Source organism: Orycteropus afer, unplaced genomic scaffold (genome assembly GCF_000298275.1).
Source record: "Orycteropus afer afer isolate SDZICR_OR568_19922 unplaced genomic scaffold, OryAfe1.0 scaffold00167, whole genome shotgun sequence".
NCBI lineage: Eukaryota > Metazoa > Chordata > Mammalia > Tubulidentata > Orycteropodidae > Orycteropus > Orycteropus afer.
The window spans coordinates 6044162-6066251 of record NW_006921754.1 but is presented as its reverse complement, the minus strand read 5'-3'; the positions used below and the strand labels follow the sequence as shown (position 1 = coordinate 6066251).

General features: G+C 36.0%; 1 protein-coding gene across 1 annotated transcript in view; it reads left to right on the top strand.

The window, feature by feature from the left end:
• Positions 1 to 22090, top strand: part of PTPRK (protein tyrosine phosphatase receptor type K) — an 867169-nt gene that overhangs the window by 522318 nt on the left and 322761 nt on the right. The window contains exon 7 of the mRNA XM_042781758.1: positions 2141 to 2434. Within this exon, the coding sequence (XP_042637692.1) occupies positions 2141 to 2434 (294 nt within the window). The remainder of the gene's footprint in view (positions 1 to 2140; positions 2435 to 22090) is intronic.

Here is a 22090-nt window from a genome sequence, read left to right as displayed (position 1 = left end):
GATTTTCTTATTTCTTTTTCAGCAATCTCTTTGCTGGTGTAGAGGAATCCAACTGATTTTTGGATGTTGATCTTATATCCTGCGACGTTGCTGAATCCCTCAATTAGTTCCAAGGCTATAGATCTTTATGAAAGCTGACTGTCCCATCTTTTTTCCGTGGAGTGGCTGGTGGGTTTGAACCACTGAGATTTTGGTTAGCAGTCAAATGCCTTAAACACTATATCATCAGAGCTCCTTACCCACTATCATAGTACCTTCAATAACTTTCAGTTTAAAATAATGAATTTATTGATTTAATATTATTATGTATGCCTTCCTGCAAACCAGAAGGCTGGCGTTTCAAACCCACCAGACACTCCCCGGAAGGAAGATTGGGCAATCTACTTCCGTATTGATACCACCTTGGAAACCCAAGGAGGGGTCTTTATGAGTCAGATCTGATTCATCGGCAGTGTGTTATGCCTTCCTGCCATTTTATACAGATATGCAGTGCCTACAACAAACTGACAATTAGTGGTTGCTCAGTAAATATCTGTAATATGAACAAATATTATTGAAAATAGCTTTTGCAACTGCAGAAATCCTGGCTAGGTTGGCTGGTTTTATTTCTTGTGTTAGGGATGTTTTTTAATTTTGGGTTCATTACCTGTAAACTATTACACTGTGCAACTAAAAATCTTTGTTTTGTTAAGACCTTTATGAGAAGCCAAAAGTATCCTATAGGCTTCCTCCTCCCCACATTTTATCTCATCCCTAGCATACATTATCATTAAGGTAAAAATCCTAGTCTGGAAGATATTAGCTGTATGTTCTTAACTCTTCTCTATTTGCACCTTCTCCAGTCTATCCACTTGCATTGGGTAGTTTTCTGTAATGTTACTTGCCTTAACACATAAAAACTAATTTAAAATTAATTTTTGATCAGCTACTACTTTATTAAGATTAATTCTAATTTTTCTTTCCTTTAAAGTCTTCTGGTTTTTCTAGTAAGTGTTCCTCAAGAGATTCAAAGAAATCCTCACCAGTTTTCAACTGACTAGCTTGATATTCATGGTATTAGCATGGTCTGTCCACAGATCACTTAAATATAGGTAGAGTTACATGTTGTTGTTGTAATTGCTGTTATGTGCCGTCGAGTCAGACCTGACTCATAGCATCCCCTCCTTGGGTTTCTGAGGCTGTATCACTATGGAAGTAGATTGCCCAACCTTCCTTCCAAGAGGTGACTGGTGGGTTTGAACCACCAGCTTTCTAGTTAGCAGTAAAGTGCCTTAGGCACTATGCTACCAGAGCTCCTAGAGTTATATGGAACCCTTTATAAAGTCTGGTATCTAATTTCAATTATATTGTTGTTAAAGTTTCTAAAAATGTGCTCTAATTTGTCATTTCTGTAAGTTCAAACATTGAAATAATGTTTCTCAAAGTTCTTTCAAGCAAAATATAATCTGCTCTAAAAAATTCAGTTGAATGTACTCTTGACTTTGAGTTTAATATTTGATATGTTGCTTTGTTATATGCTGCTCCTGCATTGGGAAGTCATTGGGTGGTGACTTGTGATTTTGCCTAGATGTAAATTTTAATTTCTTACACCATGAGATGGGTGCGTGGAAGCAAGCAGCACCTAGCATCGGCTTCTGAGTTCAGCTCTGTTTTCCCTTTCTCTTTTTCTCTTCTAAAAGGACTCTGAAGCAGGCAAAAACAAAAACACCAGTTGGTCATGTTTCCTGAATGAAATCATGAGTTACAGCAGTGTTTATTAACTGGAAGATTTGCAGAGGTCTTTGGATTTCAAAAATGTTGAAGCTTAACTCTACTTTTAGTAGCTAATCAGAGCTAGCTATATCTAATATTTTTTCTTTATTTCCCTTTTTTGTTGTGTCATTATAATAAGTTTACCTCCTGGAAAGCAGTGTTTTAAATGAAGGAGAACTGTGCTTTAAAGGGTCCTACACCGTCAGCAAAAGTATTCACTCTTTAAGAGTATGATTGTCAGACAACTCATGTCCAGGATTTCTTTTAAATATTTATCATGTCCTCCTAAATAAATCATCCATTAAGCCCTAAGCCTTTAAGAGACATTTATATGGCTATGTATTTTTGTTTTTGTTAACTAATGAGATTGCACATTCATCTTTCCTAGAACCACCAAGACCCATTGCTCCTCCCCAGCTACTTGGTGTTGGTCCTACATATTTGCTGATTCAACTAAATGCCAACTCCATCATTGGTGATGGGCCCATTATCCTGAAAGAAGTGGAATACCGAATGACATCAGGATCCTGGACCGAAACCCATGCAGTCAATGCTCCAACTTATAAATTATGGCATCTGGATCCAGATACTGAATACGAGATCCGTGTTCTGCTTACAAGACCTGGTGAAGGTGGAACAGGGCTTCCAGGACCTCCGTTAATTACGAGAACCAAATGTGCAGGTAAGGCTGAATAGCAGGCCATTCTGCTTTATGAAGGAATCTAGAAAAAGGCATAGACTCTTAACAAGTCTAATTGTTTGGCAAATGTTGTAGTCATACTCTACCAAGAATTCCAGTGAATTAGATAAATCACCACCTTGACTATGTCATAACTTTATGATTTTAGAGCATGTTAGTGCTTGTCTGTTGTTATTCTTATTATGAATTATAGTAATTTTTCTCAGTCTGCTATGTGTTTTGTCCAAAAATCTTTACCTTGTATATGATGGTGAAAGTACTATGGAGAAAGAAGACCTTTGCAGTTCAAACAAATACTGAATACCTTTCAACCATGTGGAAATTATCTTCCTCAGTAATTAAGTTATAGTCAGTACAGTGGCCATATCTTATAATAAATGAGAAAAATTACACTAGAATAATGCCTTGGTAGGATAACTCTTCTGCTTAGGAAATCCTGTGGTTAAGTGCTGCCCACTGTCTCAGTAGCTTGACACCAGCTATAGAATACAGAAAGCTCTCCTCGAATCTCTGAGCCCTGTTACTCCCCTCCCCATACCTGTGATAGAGTGGTGAAAATAGGAACAGATGGAGGAAACTACAAAGAAGAAAACATAAAATAAAAATTAATTCCTTATTATTCCAAGTATGAATAAAAGAAAAATTGCTAGCTATTTATTAAACTTATTAAAAAGCTTAACAGTCTAAGTTATTTGAATTTTTAAATAGTTCAATATTTATTTTTTATTTAAAACTGTTAATATTTATCTTAAAGTGGTATTTTGTATTCATCTGACATTATGTTGAAATACCTAAAGAGTTAGTTTATGGAGCTGTGTCTTGAACATTTAACTAAAAGCTGAACATTTAAATGAAGTTCTGAAAATTAAAAGCTAAACTGTGGCTATCCTAGAAAATAAAAGTGCCTGGAAAATATCTTATTTATTGAATATCTTTTTAGCGTTTACAGTATTCTGAGTCTACTCACCAAAGTACTGATCTGAAATAAAAATTATACCCACTTAATTAGCTGATACACTATAATCTTCAAAACTCCCCCCCCCCCAATCCAGCTCGGTTTTTATAGGGAGTTTAATTGCTCTATCATTGTTTAGAGATTTAGACAATAGAAAGTCTACTAATTTGTTGATTGGTGTCATACATTTATGAAGTGGTTGAAAAGCAGCTTAAATTACAAGAGCATTGAGTAAGTCTTCATAGCTTAGCCTGATATTTTATCTTTTCTGTACAGTTAAATCTGTGTGGTTGAAGTAAAATAATAAATTGTTCTTATGGAAATTAGAAACCTTTTTGAGGGGAAGTTGACCCAATAACTTCATCTAGTCAGAGAAATAATTTCAAGGGGAACTGTGAAAACTGATAGCTCAGACTCTCCCAAAATGAATATTCCATACTAATTATTTGTACACATATGCATATATGTATATATGTAACCGATGAGTCCATTTTACTGAGGATATTGGTTATACAAGTTTTCTACTAAACTTGTTTTTTTCTACATTTAATTATTGTGATGTATGCACAGATTAAATTCATCAATGATAGCTTAATTCCAGTACTTCTCCTCTAGCTTCCTCTGCCCAAATTTCTTTCTTTTAAATATCTCATCCACTCTTACTTTTTATTATTATCAAATTAGACCTTTAAAAATTTAGCCGTGCCTTATTGTTGATATGATGTAATTTTGTTTAACCTAGAAATTATTAGAAATTGGTGTTTGGTATGAGAGGCAATGGAGATTGCAAGTAAATGAGATCGTGTTTTAAAGCTTGTTATGTTTTACTAAGAGGATGAATACAACACATAAATGAACATTGATTCATCTCTATTGACTCTTCACAGTACATATTGAACTGTAGCAAGTAAAAATGTGACTCAAGTGCTTCGAGGCATTTTGTTTTGAGAATAACTTTATCTGGATGAGAGGGATCAACTGAAAACAACTTATGTACATTCATAACTGCTTTCAAATTTATAAATGCCTTCACATTTTAGAGTTACATGGTATTGGTCTTTTTTCTGATTCTTTATTTGAGAAGCAGTCATTTGTGGACTCTGTGGCATAAAACACTGTCAGGTTTATTCATTTCCAGTTTTACTTCCCAATGCAGAAAATTTGTTTTTAAAACTATATTTCACATGCTGTGTGTCTTTGTCACACAAGTGTATTATAGTTAGTTAATGGGTTCCTAATATGTGTCAAGGAGCTTTGGTGGCATAGTGCCTAAGACATTTGACTGCTAACTAGAAGGCTTGTGGTTAAAACCCACCAGCCACTCCACGGAAGGAAGACTAGGCAATCTACTTCTGTAAAGATTTACTGCCTCGGAAACCTAATGGGTGTCGCTATGAGTTGGAATTGACTTTATTGCAGTGGTTTTTTTGTTTTGTTTTGTTTTGTTATTTTAAATATATGTGTGATGCAGATTTTTAGGAAAAAAGACTAGGTGTTCAAATTGTCATAGACTTAAGAGAAACTATTTGGCATTGGGTTGATTCAAACTCAGTACAACTGCCTCATTGAGTTTCCTAAACTGTAATGTTTACAGGAGCAAATTTCTAGGCCTTTACTCCCACAGAGTAACTAGTAGGTTTGAAATGCTGACCTTTGTGTTAGCAGCCGAGTATTTAAACACTGCACAACCTGGGTTCTCAAGAGAACTCTACCCTCACCCATCTCCATTGAGTCAGTTCTCATATAACCCTATGACAGAGTAGAACTGCTCTGTAGGGTTTCCAAGGCTGTAATCTTGTAATATTCCTAATGAAACAGTACTACAGCTTCTCTTAAGAACCTCTGGTGGCATGGTGATTAAATGCTTGGTTGGTAACTGGAAATTTAGTGGTTCAAAACCACCAGTTGCTCTGTAGGGAATAAAAGATGAGGTAGTCTGTTTTCATATTTACAGCCTTGGAAGCACTATGGGGCAGGTCAACTCTGACTAAAGTGTCTATATAAGTCAGAACTGACTCACCTGCAATGGGTATGATTTTGATTTTAAATACAAAAGTTATATTTACAAATCTAAATATAGATCTTTGTAGTTAATTATTGTTTAATACTACTTTAGAATCACCACATTAGGTAAATCTACCATGTTATTTGATTTCCATACATATCCTATGAGTTAGGTGTATTGTAATCCCAGTTTTATGACTGATGAATCTAAGACTCAAAAGAAAAAAAAAGTGACTTATCTCAGATCAGCCATCTGAGTAGCTGGGGCTCAACTCCGTTTTCTGGTATTTGAAAAGCCTGAACTCTTTCCTTTCTTTCTCTTACCTTAGGTTTTTTCTTTCTTTCTTTCTTCTTGCTAGTATGAATAAATCAAAGTACAACAGGTAAAAATATTTAGGCATGTGCACTTTTTAAAATAGTATGTACTTAGCTAATTTGTTCCTTGAGAAACATTAGCTCAGTGTTCTCAACTTCACTTTTATCAGAAAGGGCAATAGAATGATACACCTAACATTCAAATATATGCTGTTTCAAATAGTTTGAACAGTTAAGGAACTGTAAAAATAATCTTTATCTTTCATAGAAAAATATTCTGCATGGTTGCCAAAGCTATTTTTTGTGTTTTCTCTACAGTATATTAAAATCATTTGGTAAGTGAAATTACCTTTTTTGGGGTCTCTTATGTTAGGAGAGATGGTAATTATAGCCTCTGGTGGCTGAAGCCACCCATGCCTACCATGCTTCTCCATGCACCTGAGGGGTATGATTATTTCACTGTTTATACAGCCTGACCCATGTTATTGTTCACATAATACTTCAGGCATTTTATAAATTTTTAAAGCAGGTATAAATGTGACGTTGTCTGAAATGGGTAGTAATTAAAAAACTCCATTGAACAATTAAAGCATGTTATTTATTTATTTATTCATTCATTCATTCTGCATGTCTATTTCCTCTGGGTATACCATCTGGTATAGAAGCTAAGAAAATATAGTTTCTCTTTCCCTTATTAAATGGAAATAAAATATGCCATCATCAGAAATTGTCTGCATTACATGCTTTGGCAATCACATATTAAAATTGCTCTTTTAAATTGCCTTCTGCTTCTTGGTAACCCATGGTGGAACTGCTTTATGATTAACTGACATTTTAGCAGCATCTCCCTCAGAGGGAAGGTCAATAGTTCAGAGTGTCCAGAATGTAATATATTTACACAGTTGGGAAAACAACTCTCTACTCTTATATTGAAGTTCAATGCTCTTGGCAATTTTCCGTGAAACATGTAGATCTATGAAGCAGTGAAAAGGAGAGTGTCTCATTTTAAAGGTAAACATTTACTAAAGATGCATGCTTTTCTATCCTAAATCTAAAATGGGAGGAAAACAAAAAACAAAACAAAGCTATACTCAGCCGTATACCACAAAACACAAGGTAAGGGATGAAATTTGGGCCTTTTGGCTATACCTTCATCAACAAAATGGAACCATACATTGATTTTTACTGTGGTCCAGGATAGTTATCAATCACAAAGACTAGTTATCAATGACAGTCAGCCTTGAGGTTAAAACAAAGTAAGCAGCTCTGTAGGAACAGATGTGGTTCAGTAGTGTAAGGATGGCCTACAGTTTGATCTAACTGGAAGGTTTATATCCATGCTATTTTAATTTTTTCCCTAAAGGTATTAATTTCTTTCTTATGATCTCTATGTGACTTCATTATTGTTTTTGACCAAGAATTTAAGAAGTCAGTGACATTATTATTATTAAAATTAGAAACATCAACAAAAGCTAAAGATGAAAATGACAACAGGAAAGTAATGGAAAACATTTTCTCAAAGAGCTATAAGGTTTTAGATTTCCTTCCTTTTGGAGAGCAATAACTAAAACTTTTTCAGATTTTTAAGAGAATATTTTGGTTATAAAACCATTTATGTGCCCAGCAGAACTTGTATTACTTTTTTCCTTTGTTAACAACATTGGGTTAAGTACTGTGCCTCAGAGTTACCCAGTCAAGGCCTTGTACGTAAGATTCTCATAACCACCAAAGACAGACCAAAAACGAAGAATAAAATGCAAAATGATACAGACTGAGAGGAAGAAGCTTTCACAGAAGCTATGACCAGAAAGGAATGGGAATGGCTTTTAAACAGGATCTTAAATATCAATTACGAATATTTGAGGCAGTAAAGACTAGAAAATACAATTAGAAACAGAGGGAAAATCACTTGTTTAACCCAGGGATGACTGCTGATTTTTTTTTTTTTTTTTTTTTTTTGAGTCCAGAGGGTAGATGAATTTTAGTGGATCACTGGCAAACTCTGAGTTTGTGGTTCACACAAAGCTGACAGTTAGCCTGTGACCAGGTGTACCGTAATCCTATTACCCAATTGTTTTTAAGAAGCAGGCTGGCATTACTAGCTTTGATTTTTTTCGGAAAGATCGTCCCAGTAGTGCTGGGAAAGATGGATTAGAACTGAGGAAACTGGGGACAGAGAACCATGAAAACATCTTTATAATAAAGGAAAGTATGTTGGTTATAATCTAAAGGGAGTCTCTGGGTGGCATAAATGTCTGTGTTCAACTACTAGCCAAAGGAAGCTCTGGTGGTGTAGTGCCTAGGGCATTTGACTGGTAACCAGAAGGCTGGTGGTTCAAACCCACTAGCTACTCCTCAGAAGAAAGATTGGGCAATCTACTTCTGTAGAGATACCACCTCCGAAACCCAAGGAGGGGTCACTATGAGTTGGAAAAGACTTGATGACAGTGAGTTTTGCTTAGTTTTGTTTTTGTTTACTGGCCAAAAGTTGGTGGTTTGAACCCAGCCAGAACCCTCAGAAGACAAGCCTGGTGATCTACTTCTGAAAGGTCTAACTTTGCTCCCTGGGAGGGGTTCTTCTCTGTGCATGTGGGATTGTCATGAGTCAGAATCCACTCAGTGTCAGCTGACATCAACATAATCTGCTATACAGCATTTCTCTCACATTTCAGATACAGGAAATCTGTAAATTTCTTGAAAACATTTCTGTTCCTAATAGGTAAGAGTTTCTTTAAACAAATACATTTAAAAGACATCTTTCAGGTGATTTAAATTATTTTATTGTTTTTATTACCTTTCCTTTTCAAATATGTATTTGTCCAATGTCATTATTATGCATGCAATACTGATGGTATAACATGAGGTTTTAGAGGAGAAAACAGTTAAAAATTGGACAGAATTCAAGAGCTACTGTGTGTTTGAGAGAATGTTTACTTATTTCACAACTGTTTATTGTAGGTCAGAGTTATATGCATTGCCTCACTCAGGACTGTGGAAGATACAACATTAATAACACAGGATTTCTCGTCTTAAAAACTGACAGTATAGTGCTATAACCATAGTAAGAGTAAAGAAAAATAAGTAATAAAAACACAGAGTACTTTGAAAATCCAGAGCAGAGGGGGATAATTTCTGAGCAAAAAACAAACAAACAAAACTTTTTGCCAATCACTATATTTGAAAAGAAGCTTAAGTTTTCTTTTCTGAATAGAACTAGAGTTTTGTTGACTAAGCCCTCAATATGCTTAATTCCTCACTATGAAATAATTCATAGAAAAATAAATGTCCAACCAGTAGTCACCATGAGGGTATTTCACCTTCTGTCTTTCCTCTCCACCAATATGTACACAAAAATATTAAAAAGAAAGATAAATTCACATCCTAATTTAAGTAATAAAAAGTAATTATTATTGCTATTAAATTATCGGGGCTTATGAATTGTAAAACTGTTACACTAAATTTCCATGGAGCTTGTATGTATGTCTGTGTATTAGTGTATATATACATAGAGAGAGAGAGAAACAGAAATGAGGATGGAGAGGGAGAGAGAGATATTTATAAACACTAATGTCTTAGTTTCTTAGTGCTGCTATAACAAATACCACAAATGAGTGACTTTTAAAGGATAGAAATTTATTTTCTCACAGTCCAAGAGGCTGGAAATCTAAATTGAGAGCATGCGCTTTAGGGGAGGTCTCCCACTCTGTTGGCTCTTGGAGAAGGTTCTTGTTTCCGCTTCTGTTGCCATGGTTTTGTTGGCTCCCTGGAATCCTTACATGGCATCTGTCCTCTCTGTGCTTGCTTGTCTCTGCATCTGTACTTCTAGTTTTAACTCAAAAATGGTTAGGTTTAGGATACTCACTACATTGATATGACCTCATTCTTGATTCCTAAATGGGATTATATATAGGTATAACAGCTAGAATTTCAGCACATAATTCTGAGGACACAGTTCAATCCACAACATCTAACACTGGTGCTCTACAATACTAAGAACTCCCAGCATAAGAGCTGTGAAAGTTGAACAAATATAATGTCATTTTCCCTACTTTTTTTTTTTTTTTTAACCTCAGAGGATGCATGTACAGATAATTGCACATTTCAGTTCATGGCACATTCCGTTATAGATGACATCGTGGTAGGTATGTAATTCATTTTACTAAATGGAGTTGGGTTGTTTTCAGCTTAAGATGTCATCATCTGAATGACTTCTTTCTTGAAAAGAATGTGGTCATCAGTGTAAATGATACTATATTTATATATTCTGAGTATTTTTCCAAATCTGAATCTGTTAACATTATCATTAAGTAGTCTTTTTATTGGCTAGGCTTGTTTGGTTGAATTCTGCATGCCACATTAAACTGACAGGTGGAAATGATTTGAATAACATCAGTCCCATAAAATGACCTGGATTTCTCCCTCAGATCCTAGGTCCTTTATTTGCTATCAGGAAATAGAAAGAGTTTAGAAATAAAAGGATATATTAATAATATCTGAAGTTATAAGGACACAAGAGAGTCTGTAGAAGGAAGAGCGTAGGTAATATTATAAAGATGTATGTGGTGAGGGTGGTGCAGCATTGTAAGATTAACAACACTAGATTGTGTATTTGAAAATACATAAAATGCAAATTTCAGGTCGTAATTACCTGATCACAATTTCTAAACATAAAGTATAATAAGATAGGGATTCAGATATCAAACTTGAAAGGATGTGTTAATTATGAAGATGTATTTAAGAGACCTCACTTGAAAGCTTCAGAGTTCTGCTTGATGGCAGCGTAGTAGCCACTGTAGTGCGCAGGCTGGTGCCTTGTCTGCTTCCTCTTTACCAGATACTCTCCCTCTGTCTTCTCTCTTCCCATCGTCTTGCCTCGCCACCAACCTGCATATAAATGTCAGAGCAAAGGTATATTCAGTGGAAAGAGGTAATGAGTGAAGTCTAATTTTCAATTATCCCTCCCTAGCATTTAAATTTTATATATATTTATATATATATATATATTTTTTTTTTGTTTTGTTTTGTTTTTTGCTTTGGGGATGGGGGAAACTCCTAAAACCAGCCTTTGACACAAAAGTGGAGTCACATTTTCACAGGCAGAGGTTGGGTGGGAAGAGGAGTACAGTTTCATGACTATATTTGGGACTCACTTATCATCCTAAATATCCAGCTTACAATATTTTGAATGGAAAAAAAAAAGCCTTAATAACGATGCCTCTTGTTATTTTTGTCATTTAACTTTACATAACTGGTTCTGAACATAAGAATACCAGTGTAGTATCTTAATTTTCTGGTTTTCACTGTCTTTTACAAAAAAGATCTTCCTACAGAAAAAGGGGGGGCTCTGGTAGCGTAGTGCCTAAGGCACTTGACTGCTAACCAGAAGGCTGGCGGTTCAAACCCACCAGCCACTCCTCGGAAGGAAGGTTGGGCAATCCTACTTCCATAGTGATACTGCCTCGGAAACCCAAGGAGGGGTCGCTATGAGTTGGGGATGACTCAACGGCACATAACAATTATTTAAAATAAATATTGCCTCATTATCTTTGTTTTGTTATCTGTGTTCTTGTCATTACTTTATGGCTGTTTTGTCTGTGGGTTAGAGATACTCTACAATGATCTTCTTTTCCCAGTTTAGATTCGGGAAGCTTAGAACTATTCACAGAGTATACCAGTATGGAAACTGACAAATGTGAGAAATCATGGCTTTTCCACCCCTTTTCTTTGAATCTAATTTTCAAACATTTACCCCATACCACTGAAAATCATTCATGTAAAGTACTTATTTAATGCTGCATGACATGTAAGACACTCACAGTTAATACAAGCTATTATTACATTAGAAGATGTTTCATCAGAAGTATTTTTTCTCTATTTTAGAAATTACACATATGCAGAAAATCTGAATTAACACTGCACATGCATATAGCTGGCACTGTAATTTACTTTTGCTATGTTTTCTGTATTGTGTATCTCTGTCCTCCTCTGTACATTCATCAGTGTATCTGGATTTTTTAATTAGTGCATTAAAACATTTTATAGAATTTTTTAAGTATGAATTGTTTGAATTTTTTGTTAGATTGTTTCAACTCATTTGTTTTTTAGAAATATTTCTCTAGTGGTAGTTTAAGAAATGGATTAGAAGGAGATTAGACTGAATTTCAGAGAGATTAGAAGGCTGTTATATCAGTCCAGGCAAAAATTGATCAGTGCTTGAACTGAAGCAGTGGAGATAAGAATGCCAATGAGGAGGCAGAGCTGAAAGATATTTGAGAAGTGCAATCAGTAGAATTTTTTAACAAACTGTAAGTGAATTCTGGCTCAGAAATTAAGGGATAGTGATAGGGTTTAACCTGAATAAGTAAAACATTGGGGAAGATTTTGAAAGGACGTTTGTGTATTTGGTTTTGGAAATGAGGTCTGGGGTAAAGCAATGGTATTCCTGCGTCTCCAGTTCAGTAGAAGGGCACAGAGCAGGAAATCCAGATGTGAAAGTCCTCACCATTTCTTTCATGGTATGAGAGTCATGATTATGCTGCGATTTGTTTGCATTCAAATTTGAAATATGTTGGTTTCAACCACTTTCTTAGGAATTAACTTCCTGTGTCCATTAGTTTTTTTTTTTTTTTTTTTTTTAATTGCATGAACTGTTCAGATTACTGAAGCCTCCCTGGTCCAGGACAGGAATTGATAATGATTTTACATGGATACAACTTTAAAATACTTAACAGACTGCTTTCTGTTTACCAGTGCGTTAAACTTGTTCAGAAAAAGTTTTACAAAGAGTGATTGGTTTGTTGAATTGTGCCCTTCATAGGTGTAGTGTTGGATGGGCTACATGATGAGCTCTTCAGAACAGTATGCCAAGGGCAGACTCACTATGTGGCTTAATGTTGGCTTTGACCAACAGGCACAGTTGCAAATAAATTTTACTGTGTGTCAAGTGCACTCTGTCTTCTTTCTCATGTTGATTGCTCGCTAGTAACCTGTCATACCTAATGGTGTTTCATGGTGTTGGTTTCAGGAATCCCCACACCAGTTTAGGAAGGGTAATGAACATGTGTACCTGTGATATTAACTACAGTGCTGGCCTGTTCATTCTTTGAGATCCTAATATTGAACAGTTTTGCTCTGATATCCTATTAGAATTTCTAGTTTCAACACCTTTTTTCAACTTTTCATTAAAGTGTGCACTTGAGTGCTTTGGAAGTGAATTAATTAGTTATTCTGATTTTTTAAACCCTCAAATCAGAAGTCTCTGTAGGACAGAATTAAATATTTTGACTTTCTAAGGATTTTCACCAGAGTTGGGAAAATAAAGCACTTATTTTTATTTTAGCTAAGAGCAGTGGCACAGTGGTTAAAGCACTTGGCTGCTAATCAAATGTCGGCAATTCTAAGCCATCAGCCACTCTGCGGGAGAAAGATGTATCAATCTGTTCTGTAAAGATTTACTGTCTTAGTAACTCTATGGGGCTGTTCTGCTCTGCCATGTAGGGTTGCTGTGAGTCAGAATTGACTCAATGGCAGTGGCTTTGCTTGTGGTTTTGGTATGCTATCAGCTTTTACTGGAATGTTTTATGGACTAAAAAAGTAGGCCAGTAAGTAAGATGTGAGTTATTTTATTATAAGAAACCAAACACCAAACCCAGTCTCATTTAGTCAACCCTGACTCATAAAGACCCCATAGGACAGAGTTGCACTGCTTCTCATAGGGTTTGCAAGGCTGTAAGTCTTTACCAACGCATACTGCCTCATCTTTTTCCTATGGAGGAGCTGGTGGGTTTGAACTACCAGCCTTTTTATTAGTGGCTGAATTGCTTAGCCACAGGACCACCAAATTACTTACACTTTAATTAGCATCTTAAGGAAATCAGCCCACAATTGCCTATTTTAAAAATAAAGGTAGGGAGAATTTTTAGGGATTCTTTCTTAAGTGATCTCTTAATCTTTGAATATAACACTAATTATTTTGCTTAATTTGACATTCCTACTTTTTTAGCTGAGCTATTTTTCTTTCAGTTATGATATTTTCATAATTAGTGGAATTTTATAAATAGTAAGCCTTTTGAAAACTATGTTTATCAGTTATTTGTTGTATAAAATATCAATAAAAAGATTCTTAAAATATATTCTGAAATTGGTCATTCAGTCTATGTATTGTCATTTAAGATGAGTCAATGTCATCATCTTAATTGGCTCTGAGATATAACATCAAGTTTGGAAATCTACTGAGCTCCTGGAAATATGTTTTTGACAGAAACATGTATGCACATACTTGAAACAATGCTAAAAAAAAATGAAGTATTGTTACTTCTAATTTAAATTTCACATCAGGACTTGATTGATCTGATGAAGAAATTCTTTCTGAATTAGAAATATTCTTCCAAAAAACAAGAGTGTATGATTAGAACTCTTTAATATACCAATCATCATAAAGTCTATGAATAATAGAGAAATAAATGTGTGCCTGCATGTAGCAGAACTGCAAACCAGAACTTCCACCATTACAAACAGTACATAATATTTTAATTTTCATGGGACTAGTAATGACATTTGTCACATTGAGGTTTGTAGCAAGAAGTATTGTATATGCCTTCAGTTAAAAATATATTCTCAGCTTGGACAGGTGGTATTTAAGTAGTTTGGAGTGAGAAATGGTTTGGCAGTATAACAAGGCGTATTACAAGTACCTGTCTTGAAAGGAAAAGAGAGAGACATTTTCCATTCCTACCTACTGCTAAGATGCTTGCATTACCCCATAAACAAACTCATGCTCGTGGCAATAATCATGCACTGTCAGTTTTTTTGTACTAATATGAAAGTGCAATTCAATCTTTTTGACAAATCCTGCATCACTTTCTGGCATGACAAATTTTCATCTCTGAAACTTAGTTGATGTACAAGTAAGTTGTGACATGCTGGCTGAAATGTCGTTGGATTAACCGCGTTGAGGAAAACAGTTTTACTCAGGGTGCTACTTTCTCTCTCCGCCTCCCTTTCTTCTTCTGGCTCCATTGTACCCTCACTCCTGCCCTGAGTTCTGATTTCATCCTACTTCCTTGTTCCATTAAGATATATCATTATACCTGAGAAGTGTTTTACATTGGAAACGAAGGATGCTTTCCTTGGAGATGTGTGAATCCCTTCTTTTGGTTTAATGTTTTTCAGTTGTGTGCACAAGTCTGCACCTGTATGCAATCAAAAGAGTTCATACTTCTTTTTTTTTTCTTTTCTTTTTACTTTATTACCAGAAGTCTGTTTTATAAATGATCTGTATAGTGTTTCTATAACCCTAGCCTCTTAAAGTCAATCCTAATCTGTCAGTTGGTGTGAAATATGAACATTTTTCCTGTTTTGCTTTTATGATTTTATGGTTACAAGTTTTGTACTACTCAAATGTCCTTCACTGTGATGTGTGGTTTGGAAATAGTGTCATGTTAATTTTCGCTTCTTTAATTGTTACATCTGTATCTCTGTGTAGAGAAAATTAAAGGTAACAGCATTGTCATTTTATAAGATGACACATGAATTCTCAGTGTTAATTCCCAAAGTGGCACTCTTGAGAAAGATATCAGTTCTCACTAACTTAATATGGCAGGTAAAATCTGTTTGTAATTTGAATAAAAAGTTTTTGAGTTAAGAAATAATTATCTTTAGAAAATGTAGATACTAGAATCAATGGTTCTTCTCATCTCCTAACACATAAGATTCCAATGGAATTATGCCTTCAGTCTTTTTATCATTCTCACTCAGTATAGTAGGCTGAGTAAAAACACAGAAATAGAGTCATGGTACAGATATACAGATAGACAGAAATTAGATATGGGTATAAAGATATATCTGCCCATTCATTTACTTGTGATCTGCAGTGTTGCCATTATAAAAATTTGTTCACAATCTAATTTAAATAAATTCTGCGTTATTAAAAAAAAGAAACACTCACTGCTATGGAGTCAAGATTCAACTCATAGCGAGCCCTCCTTGGGTTTTCAAGGCGATATCACTACGCAAGTAGGTTACCCAACCTTCCTTCTGGGGAATGGCTAGTAGGTTTGAACCGCCAATCTTCTGGTTAGCAGTCAACTGCCTTAGGCACTATGCCACCAGAGCTCCAATAAAAAAAAAAAGGAAATTTCCTGTTACAACTTAAATTCATACATTCCTAGGGTTTCAGCATTTACTTTCTTGTTGCTATTTTATTTTGTATTTCAAAAATATGTTCTTCCATGTTGTGGAAAGTGTGTGGCCTTTATTTTGAAATTTATGTATATACTTCATCTCAGCTGTGAGATTAGGCTTAGAAATATGTATATACATGTATCCACAAAAACAAACAAACAAGCAAACAAACTCACTGCCATTGAGTCAGTAGATGCCTTTTGTTTCTGAGGTGGTATTTCTACGGAAGTAGATTGCTCAGTCTTGCTTCCAAGGAGTGGTTAGTGGGTTTGAACTGCCAGCCTTCTAGTTAGTAGTCAGTTCCTTAGGCACTACACCACCAGTGTTCTCTCACTTTATATATATATATTTATATGGACATGTATTTTTCTTTAAAATATGGTATTTATACCAAAAAACAAAAATCCTAAATATTCAACCATAAACAAATGGTTTTGTAAATTATATCGTACCTCTGGATTAAATGTGCAGCCATTGACATTATATATATATATAAAGCCCTAGCAGTTTGAAAAGAGCTCTAATGGTGTAGTGGTTAAAGTATTTTTCTGGAAAACAAAAGGTTAGTAGTTTGAACCCACCAGCCGCTCTATGACAGAAAGTTGAGGCAGTCAGCTTCTGTAAAGTTCTACAGCCTTGGAAACCCAATGGCCATAGCTGTGAGTCAGAATTGACTTGATGGTAGTTAAGTTTTTTTAGGAATCTGAAACATGGATATCAGGGAATAATGAAATAAGAGTAAAAAATACTCTGTGTGATAATTATTGAGGTGATATTGTTAGGTGCTGTTAAGTTGACTCTGACACATAGCAACCCTGTTGTGTACAACAGGATAAACACTGACTGGTCCTGATCCATCCCTATAGTCCTTGCTGTGCTTGAACTGCTTGTTGCAGCCACTGTGTCAGTCCATGTTATTGAGAGTCATCTCCTTTTTCACTGACCCTCCACTTTACCAAGCATGATCCCCTCCTCCAGGGACTGGTAACCTGACCTCATGACCAAAGTAGATGAAACAAAATCTGGACATTCTCACTTCTGAGGAGTATTTCAGCTGCTCCTATGTATTGAGATAGGGTAATGAATAATATTATGGGTGATTTTTCATCCCTTAAGTCAATCATTTATAAAATGAATATTTTGTAAGTAGAAAATTTACCAAAAATAAAATGTAAAGAGAAACTGATCTTTAGCAATAATAAGTTTAATTATGCATGGTTCTTGTAAATTTTCTACCTTTGGTTCCCCTATCTTTAAAATTAGGGTGATGATATATATCATACAGGGTTCATTTTTGGGCTAAATGTTCTAATGATATTGCAAGCTGATATTGAACACTGAGTTTAGAATACAAACACACCCATTTTTCTATTAATGGATATAATTGATTTTATAAAATTATGTACTTAGAACTATAAAATTAATTCAAGCTTGGGCTGTTTTTATTTTAAGCTGTATTCTTTCTCAGTTACATTTCATTCAGGATGTATAAGATAGTTAAATTGTCCTGTTCCTTTTTTGGGAGATTTATAAGTTTGCTTCTGTAAAGAAAACACATTTTCTGGTACTTGCTGATTATCTAGAAATATTTTTATTGTAGGAAGTTATTTGAAGAAATTTCATCCTCTGAGTACTATTTTGTGTTTCAAGTTTAAAAATCATCCCTAGGTTTTGCTGTTAGAATGCTGTGATAAATCTCAAAAGTGTATTTATTTGACCCGAAATTAAAATGCAGTTTTAATTTTATTTAATAGTAGGTTGTTAGTGATAGAGTAAGTACTTGTACAAGTACCGATTCATTTTTTAATGCCAATAAATGCTAAGTCAGGTGCAGTGAGTAGTATGGCCCTAAATTTAATTTTTGGAAGTTGTGTAAGTAGAAATAACACAAAAAAATGAATGTACCAATTGTGTGATACATTAATAAATATGGGATATCATAATAGCAAGGATCAGGGTAATGAAGTGTTTATTCTGTTTTAAATTATGTCACACCAGGGTACTTAATAGTAAAATATGTTCCAGCCAGACTACTTGGTAATGTAAGTTTTCTAAAAGTTACTTAGGAATAATCTTTTTATAGGAAATTCACTATAATCCACATGATTATGTGAACCAAATTAAATTTGCATAGGAACCAAGTAATGTCAAGTGGAATTAATCTCACTGAAGAGGCAGAGTAATAGGGAAATCCTGAATTGATATTAAACAAAGTCAATATCAAAATATTTCAAATGAAAGAGACACTGGAGTAGTATATATAAAAATAATTATATATATACACACACACACACACACATACATATATATATAATATATATTTTGTTAAATTTAAAAATGAGTTAACTCAATATTTTCTCATGGAAAATATTAATGTTAATGTAGTCTTTTAACTTCAGGAAATAATTTTATATTTAAACTTACATGTTTAAAGTTTATTTTATTTGTTAGTGTTTACTAGCAAATAATACATTAAATTTAAGCCAGATTCAAAAGGGACATGGCATATGGAATGTCGTTGCTGATGTCAGATGGATCATGGATGAAAGCAGAGAATACCAGAAAGATGTTTACCTATGTTTTATTAACTGTGCAAAGGCATTCAGTTGTGTGGATCATAACAAATTATGGATAACATTGAGAAGAATGGGAATTCCAGAGTACTTAATTGTGCTCATGAAGGACCTGTATATAGACCAGGAGGTTGTCTTTCGAACAGAATGAGGGGATACTGCATGGTTTAAAATTAAGAAGGGAGTGTCTCAGGGTTGTATCCTTTCACCATACTTATTCAATCTATATGTTGAAGAAATAATCTGAGAAGCTGGACTGTATGAAGAAGAATGAGGCATCAGCAGTGAAGGAAGACTTACTGACAACCTGCAATATGCAGATTACAAACCCTTGTTTGCTGAAAGTCAAGATGAGTCAAAACATTTACTGCTGAATATCAAAGACTACAGTCTTCAGTATGGATTACACCTCAACATAAAACAAAAATCCTCACATCTGGACCAATAAGCAACATCACGGTTGCTGAAGGCACAGGGAGACCGCATCTTCTGACCTCTTCTAACCCCACAAGAGGTAGACAGAGTCACCATCAGTAGCCCCAGGCCTATTCCTGTGAGGCCAGATACGCTGTCTACCGCCATGCCTTTCACCATCCCTTACACTATCCATTCCTCCTTCTCTGCTGGGTTCGATGATTCGCTGCAGTGGCCCTATAGAACTCACAGATTTTGGGGTTTATTAGGGAAGCAACAGGCTACAATTCAAGTTCAGAAATGCACTCAGTCTCTCACAGCCAGCCATCTCACTTAGCAGCCAGCAGTCTCTCTCTCAGCACATGTCTCTTACATCTCTGTCTCTCAGCAAGTGTGTATCTCTCAGGAGTGTGTTTCTCTCAGCAGCACATCTTTCTCATGCAGCAGTCAGACTCCTTCTGCATCTAAGGAGGATTCCTTTTGAGCCTGGGAGAGTGGCCCAAACCAACCAATCCCAACATCATAGTTCTACATAACTGAGAGGGAGAGAACTTCCAGAAAATTACTTCATGCTACTCCCAACAGAAATACTCCAGGTGGATAACTTTAACAATCAGGGGCTACTCAGTTGCTCACAGCAGATTCCAACATGGAGTTTACAAAGACTTCAGGCTAGAAAAGCCACACCATGTAATTTACTACACCATAGCGATAAATGGAGAAAAGATTGAAGTTGTCAAGGATTTCATTTTGCTTGTATCTGCAATCAACACCCATGGAAGCAGCAGTTAAATTAGATGTCATATTGCAGTGGACAAATCTGCAGGAAAAGACCTGTCTTTAAAGTGTTTAAAAAATAGATGTCACTTTGACAACTAAGCTGTGCCCAACACAATTTCAGTTGGAATTTTCAGCTGCCTCATATGCATGTGAAAAGTGGACAGTGAATAAGGAAGACTGAAGAAGAGTTGATGCCTTTGAATTATGTTGTTGAAGAATACTGACAATACCAGGGACTGCCAGAAGAATGAACAAATCTGTCCTGTAAGAACTGCATCCAGAGTGCTCTGTAGAAGTGAGAATGGCTAGACTTCAACTCACCTACTATGGTCATGTGGTCAGAAAGGACTACTCCCTGTAGAAGAATATCATTCTTTGTACACGGTCAGCAAAAAAGGGCAAGGACCTGAACACGACAGATTGACACAGTAGCTGCAATGATGGGCTCAAATATAGCAAGGATTGTGAGGATGGAATGACCAGGCAGTATTTCATTGTGTTTTACATAGGGTCACTATGAGTTGGAGCTAACTTGACAGCATCCAGCAACGAAAACAACAGCATGTGATAGTTAAGGTTATGTGTCAACTTGGTGGGGACATGATTAGCAGTGGTTTGTCAGTTACGATGTAGCCGTCCCCCTGATGAGATCTGAAATAATGTAATAACCTCCATGATGAGATCTACTGTCAGCAGTTGTTGTTGTTGTTGTTATGTGCCGTCGAGTCGGACCCAACTAATAGCGACCCCTCCTTGGGTTTCTGAGGCAGTATCATTACGGAAGTAGGATTGCCCAACCTTCCTTCCGAGGAGTGGCTGGTGGGTTTTAACCACCAGCCTTCTGGTTAGCAGTCAAGTGCCTTAGGTACTATGCTACCAGAGCTCCCTCTGTCAGCAGTAGATCAGTTGAAAGGAAATTAGTTTCCTCAGAAGTGTGGCCTTCTTCATACATACATACACATACATATACATGTACATGTCCTGACAGTGATTTCTGGCTGGCTGTTGCACCTGGATACTTCATCTGGATCATCATCATCTCTGATTCCTAGATTTGAACCTGTAGCCTGCCATATTGCCTGCCAATTTTGAGATTATGGCTTTTGCCGTCTGTGAGCAGCAATCTGCCATTTTACCTGCCGATCTTGGATTCATCAGCCTCGGAAATCAGCAGTCTACCACCCTACCAGTCCTGGGTTGATCACACCCTGCAGCTGTGTGAGTCAGGAGAAGCCTCTTGTTTGACGTTTAACCCCTGGAACCTTTACAACTATGTGAAGCATTTCCTTGAAATTAATTTCTCTCTCTCTCTGTCTTCTCCCACTCCCTCCCTCTCTCCCTCCCTCTCTGTATGTGTATATATATATATATATGTTGTTGTTGTCAGGTGCCATCAAGTCGTCTCTGACTCATAGCAACCCTGTGCACAGCAGAACAAAACACTACTCGATCCTTTGCCAGCCTCACAATCCTTGCTGTACCTCAGCCCATTGTTGCAGCCACTGTGTCATTCCATCTTGTTGAGGGCCTTCCCCTTCTTCTTAATCATATACCACCTCCTGAAGTGGATGAACATTGACAAATTCATTTTGGTACAGTGACTGTGTATTCCTTCCATCTTCTTTTGATGTTTCCTGCATCATTCAATATTTTGCCCATAGAATCTTTCAATATCGCAACTCAAGGCATAATTTTTTTCTTCAGTTCTTTAAGCTTGAGAAATGTGTTCTTCTTTGGTTTTCTAACTCCAGGCCTTTGCACATTTCATTATAGTAATTGGCTTTGTCTTCTTGAATTGCTCTTTGAAATGTTCTGTTCAGCTCTTTTTTCTTGTCATTTCTTTCATTTGCTTTAGCCATTCTCTGCTCAAGGGCAAGCTTCAGAGTGTATTCTGACATCTGTTTTGGTCTTTTCTTCCTTCCTTGTGTTTTTAATGACCTTTTGCTTTCTTCGTGGGTGATGTTCTTGATGTCATCCCACAGTTCCTCTGGTTTTTGGTTATTGGTGTTCAGTGCATCAAATCTGTTCTTTACATGGTCTCTAAATTCAGAAGGGATATTATCAAGGTCATGTTTTGGCTCTCGTGGACTTGTTTTGCCTTCAACTTCAACTTGAACATGCATATGAGCAATTGATAGTCTGTTCCACAATCAGCTCCTGGCCTTGTTTTGCCCGGAGATACTGCACTACTTCATTAACTCTTGCCACAAATGTAGTCAGTCTAGACTGAAACCATTCCTCTTGAGAACAGGAACTACACAAGGATGCCCGCTATCACCACTTCTATTCAACATTGTACTGGAAGTCCTAGCCAGGGCTATAAGGCAAGAAAGGGAAATCAAAGGCATCCATATTGGTAAGGAAGAAGTCAAACTATCCCTATTTGCTGATGATATGATCCTATACCTAGAAAAC